The sequence below is a fragment of the Mandrillus leucophaeus genome, unplaced genomic scaffold, assembly GCF_000951045.1.
Source record: "Mandrillus leucophaeus isolate KB7577 unplaced genomic scaffold, Mleu.le_1.0 Scaffold57, whole genome shotgun sequence".
In the NCBI taxonomy this organism is placed as follows: Eukaryota; Metazoa; Chordata; class Mammalia; order Primates; family Cercopithecidae; genus Mandrillus; species Mandrillus leucophaeus.
The window spans coordinates 5,651,672-5,657,729 of NW_012106141.1; the positions used below are offsets into that span (position 1 = coordinate 5,651,672).

Here is a 6,058-nt window from a genome sequence, read left to right on the forward strand (position 1 = left end):
GGGGTTTCACCGTGTTAGCCAGGATGGTCTCGATCTCCTGGACCTTGTGATCCGCCCGTCTCGACCTCCCAAAGTGCTGGGATTACAGGCTTGAGCCACCGCGCCCGGCGAGAATGTCATTTCTCTGAATAAAATCCTATAGGGGAATCCTATCTCCCCATTCTCCACAAGGCTTCAGTCAAGCTTTACACAGCAGAATTTAGCCGTAATCTGGTCCCTACATTATTTCCCACAGGAGCTCTGCCCTGGTCATGCTAGCTTCTTTATAGGGCTGGTACATACCTGCATTATGTCCTGCAATTATTTGTTTGATTCAATATTTCCCTAATCTCAAAACAGCCATTTTCTCTATGTGGCCTATTCATTCTGTAATATACAGTTTAAGTCCCATCAACTCTAAGGAAGTCTTCATTTCTCCACCATGGTGCTCCTTTTAATTGTATCTTCTCTGCGTCTTTTGTTTCCTCAATTAATCATACTCTATTTTGTATTATTCTGTGTATGTGTACATATCTTCTTTCCTTAGTGAGATTACAAATTTAAAAAGCATATATTTTTATAATGTTACACACCTGATTTCACTGTTTGTATGTGCATGCCCACTTCTAATACTTTTCCTAAAGGAAATAACACAGCACATATGGGCTACATAAAGCTCACTGAAGTATTGTTTGTTATAGGAAAATGAAATATACATATATTATGGAATGAAAACTATTCAAGATATATTTACTACTAAGTAAAAAGCCTAATAAAGAGCAGTATGTATAATGTGACCCCATGTAGATTAAAAATAGTTATACATTTATCTATGAATTTTTAACTGCATATATTTATTCAAGGTCTGGAAGGATCTACAATAGAGATATCATTAGTTATTTCTGGAGATAGGGACATAGTGGACACATTTACTTTTTACCTTCACATAGTCATACGTTGTTTGAAAAATTTGTAGAAATATATATATTGTTTTATAATCAAGGAAATTAAAATATATTTTCTATTTTGAAAGAAATTAGAAACACATCTAAAACCATTACTGTCAAAATATTTAATACATCATTAAAATATAACTTGTTATGGCTATTCCATATAACAATATCCCTAGAATTTGTGGCTTAACTTGTGAAATGGGTGATGAATTTCAAGAAGTCTTTGCTTCTTTTCTCCCTGCCATTTGTAGTCAAAGGTCAACTGCTTAGCGACAGGGAACTTAGATTAGAAGTGAAGTCACTGGCCATGGAGGCCCATGGGAATCTAATCTGTGACCGCTGCTGCATTCATAGTATGCTAAAATCAGAAATTTCTGAATGTTCTAGTTTTGATCACAAACTTACATTCTCAAATCAAAGAGGCTAATACATCTAATGTCCATATATGGTTACAAAAGGAACCACTCTGGAGGAATAAAAAGGAAAACAGCTCTCCCCGATTTTAATATTTTTGGCAATTTTAGGATCAAAATATTAGGTAAATAAGAAGTATATTTTCAAAAGTATTCTTCTAGTCTAGAAGAACTCTTATTCTATATTTAGAGTATTAGCTGGGAAGGTAAAGTTGCCTTAAAGGTAGGGCCAAATTTTCCATCAAGATATCATTGGAATGTAACTACCTGATAGCAGAGATTGCCTGTTTTTTTTTCCTTTTCTTTCTTTTTTTTTTTTTGAGACAGGGTCTTGCTCTGTTGCCCAGGCTGGAGTGCAGTGGCACAACTGCAGCTCACTGCAGCCTTAGCTTCCTGGGCTCAAGCCATCATTCCCACCTGAGCCTGCTGAGTAGCTGAGACCACAGGTGTGCACCACCACATCTGGCTAATTTTTTATTTTATTTTTTTGAAGAGATAGGGTCTCCCTATGTTGCCCAGGCTGGAATGTCTGTTTCATTAACTGCTATATTCCCAGTGCATAGAATAGTGCCTAGTACATAGTGTGTGTGTGTGTGTGTGTGTATATATTTTTTTTTTTTTTTAAAGGATGATTGAAAGCATATATCTACTCTGATTAAGAAAGCAAGTTTGGTAATCCCGGCACGTTGGGAGGCCGAGGAAGGTGGATCACAAGGTCAGGAGATCAAGACCATCCTGGATAACACAGTGAAACCCCGTCTCTACTAAAACTACAAAAAATTAGCCAGGCATGGTGGCGGGTACCTGTAGTCCCAGCTACTAGGGAGGCTGAGGCAGGAGAATGGCGTGAACCCTGGAGGCAGAACTTGCAGTGAGCCGAGATTGCGCCACTGCACTCCAGCAGCCTGGGCGACAGAGCAAGACTCCATCTCCACAAAAAAAAGAAAGAAAGCAAGTGTGTGTGTGTGTGTGTGTGTGTGTGTGTGTGTGTGTGTGTTTTAAGAGACAGTGTCTTGCTACGTTGCCCAGGCTGGTCTCGAACTCCTGGGCTCAAGTGATCCTCTTATCTTGGCCTCCCAAAGTGCTGGGATTACAGGTGTGAGTCACCGAGGTTGGCCAGAAAGCAAGTTTTTAGCAAGTCAAGTCATGGATCCTCAATGTTGTGTCCTGATACTATAGTTACATAGAGGCAAATCAAATCTATTCAAGAATGAAACACAAGGCCATGAGTGGTGGCTCACATTTTGTCAATCTCACTTTACAAGTGAGGGAACTGAGGTTTAAAGAACTGAAGTTGCCTGAGGGCGTACAGCTAGTTAGTGGTAGAATTATCTACACTATTCTTTCTACTTCTACCTCCAAAGCTATATATAGACATGTAATGACTGCAAGTTGAGTTAGAGATTAAACAGAAAGTACATTTTGCATTAGGTGATACATCTTCTAGAAGTAAGAGAAGAGGTAAGACTGGTCACAGTTGGTAATTGTTCATTTATGGCAATTGATATTTTCAATCCAAACAAGAAAATTCCACCAAAAACATCACCAATTAAAGACAATTTAGCCAAATCCAAAATAAAACACTTTATAGTGCGATTTAAAACGTAACTTATTTCAGCCATCTAGTTTGTTACAAGGATTAGCATATCTTTGCATATTAACTGTGAAAGGTGCTAGTAAAATGTTCGCTACTGATAGAAAAATCCCTGAGTATATAAAACTTTTATTTGTATTATCATCCTTAAAGAATATATTCTATTCATTTACATGAACTTATTTGCCATGATTTATTTAATAAATACCCTTATTAATGGACCCTAATGCTTTCCTCTTGTTGCTTTTAAACAACACTGAAACAAGCATTCTTGCTCATTAGTCCAATTTGTTCCTTAAGATTAAAAACCCAGGCTGGACATGGTGGCTCACGCCTGTATTCCCAGCACTTTGGGAGACCAAGACGGGTGGATCACCTGAGGTCAGGAGTTTGAGACCAGCCTGGCCAACATGGTGAAACCTCATTCTCTACTAAAAATACAAAATTAGCCAGGCATGGTGGCATGCGACTATAATTCCAGCTACTCAGGAGGCTGAGGCAGGAGAATCACTTGAACCCAGAAGGTGGAGGTTATAGTGAGCTGAGATTGTGCCACTGCACTCCAGCCTGGGCAACAAGAGCGAAACTCCATCTCAACAACAACAACAACAAAAGATTAAAAACCCAAAAGTGGAATTGCTGGATCAAAAGGCATGTTCTTTAAAACTTCCAATAAACAGTTTACAGCCAGGTTTACAAGGAAATCATACAAAGATAAATATTTAAAGTGATGATATTCTAATTACTCTGATTTGATCTTGATACATTAAACGAATGTATCAGACTATAAAACATATCCTGAAAATATGCACATCTATTATGTATCAATAAGATAAAAACAATAAATTAAAAAGGGAAATCAGTAATGCACAAAACTTTTCCAATAATGACACAACATAATTTCAAGAACATATTTTCTAATTTAGAATACATTAAATATAAGCGCTAAGACAGCAAGACATTTTAATTAAAGAAGCATTCATTTTTTTTTTCCTAAGGCTCTACTTCAAAGTGCTGGCTATTCAACCAACTAATCTGAATAGGTATTTGGATGGTGAGGTAAAAGCTATTTTAAGGTCTGTTCTCATCTCACTTTAATAAGGTGAAAAAAATGGCTATATGTACTAAAAATAGTTCACTGTTCTGAAACTCAATGCCTGTTTGCCAGAACAATATTAATGATGCATATTCTATGCATTTTTTCCCCAAATATGGCATTTGCTGTGCACAAAATTCAGAATGGAAACCACGAGATATCTGAAATAACACCATTCTCTTAAATAGTTAAAAAAGCCAAATGAATCCAGTTACTTTAATAAAATAGAATGTACTAAAATTAAGTATCTCAAACTTTTATAACCCAATGTTTTAATTGGCCAAGACTGTGAATCTAGTTTTAAATTTTATACTAGAATAGTCTAATGAAAGTTCTACTATGATAAACACATGCCACCAAATTTATTTGCCTAATTTCCCTGTGTATAAAAGTGACTTGACAATATGGTGCTTTAAAATTCACTTTTCTTCTTTGACAAGTGTAACAGAATTAACACAATAAACTACTTTGGGCCATTACTGGACTACTCATTATAAAATATAAGAAGATTCTACATTCACAAAAGTCATTAATTTTGTTTAAATCAAACTGAGATGCCAAAAATTAAGGAATTAAACATCATAAGAGATTTTAAAGGTACAGCAACTCCCAAAAAAGAACTGCAAGCATGTTTCACTTAAGTTGTATCACAAAAGATTTACGTTGTGTTGTTTTTTTTTTAAATTTGAGATCAAAGCTGAAATTAATGCTGGGAGTGAGAGAGATTGCAACAAATCTTTAATACCTAAAAAAACCTATACCAAGTACTAACATTCAAAAAAACATAAATATACATCCACTTAAAAAGACACATTCCAGTTAAAATACCTTTCTTAAAACAGAAGTCTAATTATTTTATATATTATCTGATACTCTTACTGGCTTGCTATTTTGTGAGCTATAAGAAGTAAACGGATGGTTAAAATACTATAACCCTGAAAATATATACTAACCTTCATTATCCAAAAGAACTGTCAAAAAACATAGAAGAAACAGAAAACAAACCTTTTGAAAGCTTTGTTTCTTCTACTGCTTTGGTTAGATGCCCTTCGACGATCAGCTTCTCTGCCAAGGAAAATAAACGTTACCATCCAAGCCCAAACTGAGCAGCATTTCCCTGAGCTGGGCAGTGTAACACATTCCATGACCAAATTTAAAGATGATAACATTACTCCTATGACCAAGCTTGAATAAAAACTTGAATCTGGAAGGGGAACTAAGAGAACTGGAACTATGACGGAGCAATCACGTTAATGCAGAAAACTAGGGGCAGGCAGGCAATCTGCCTTTTATTTTCACCTTATTTTAAAAGCCTAGATCTTTTTATAAAAAGGGCTCAGAAGAAATAATCAAAGCAATCCTCTTTAGATCAAGGCTATTAAGTTAAAATAAAAGATTTATGAAAAGGTATTTATTCAAATGAAGTAATAAAAATTAAGTTATACCGATAGTTTACTGTTCTCTGCTGACATAATTCAGCAGAGATGCCTATATAATGTATTTCAGTAAATGAATCATTTTAGAAAAGCTAACTATTCAAAGAAATAAAAAAAATTTTGTTTTGTTTTATGGGGAATTCTCTGTAAATGTATAATGTTACTTCTTTATAATTTAAAGTCATATTTTCATATTCTACATTTCATTGAAGAAGATATATCTAGTCTGTGTCCCCTTATTTACTCCTGTATGTCAGTCTCCTTCAATTTACTCATTTGCAATACACGTGAAGAAAATTTTCTATTCTTTTACTTTACAACTAACTGCAACTTGGTCTACACCCACCACTCAACCACTGAAACTGCTCTAATATCATTATAGCCTCTTGTCTCTCAATGCCCATGGCTCCTTTTCTTAATTTTCATTTCTCATAGGCTCTTTGCAGTATGTGGCACTTTGTCTCTGCCTTTTTAAAAACAGAAAGAGGGGCCGGGCGCGGTGGCTCACGCCTGTAATCCCAGCACTTTGGGAGGCCGAGGTGGGCGGATCACAAGGTCAGGAGATCGAGACCATCCTGGCTAACACG

General features: G+C 35.9%; 1 protein-coding gene across 5 annotated transcripts in view; it reads right to left on the reverse strand.

Annotated features, from left to right (window-relative positions):
- The window catches only part of SLMAP (sarcolemma associated protein), a 205,767-nt gene that overhangs the window by 39,716 nt on the left and 159,993 nt on the right, over positions 1–6,058 (reverse strand). For 4 of the 5 annotated variants that reach the window (XM_011998395.1, XM_011998394.1, XM_011998393.1 and 1 more), the window contains one exon: positions 5,041–5,100. In XM_011998395.1, the coding sequence (XP_011853785.1) occupies positions 5,041–5,100 (60 nt within the window). Of the gene's footprint in view, positions 1–5,040; positions 5,228–6,058 lie in introns of those variants that run through there. The other variant, XM_011998397.1, reaches the window with a different exon arrangement.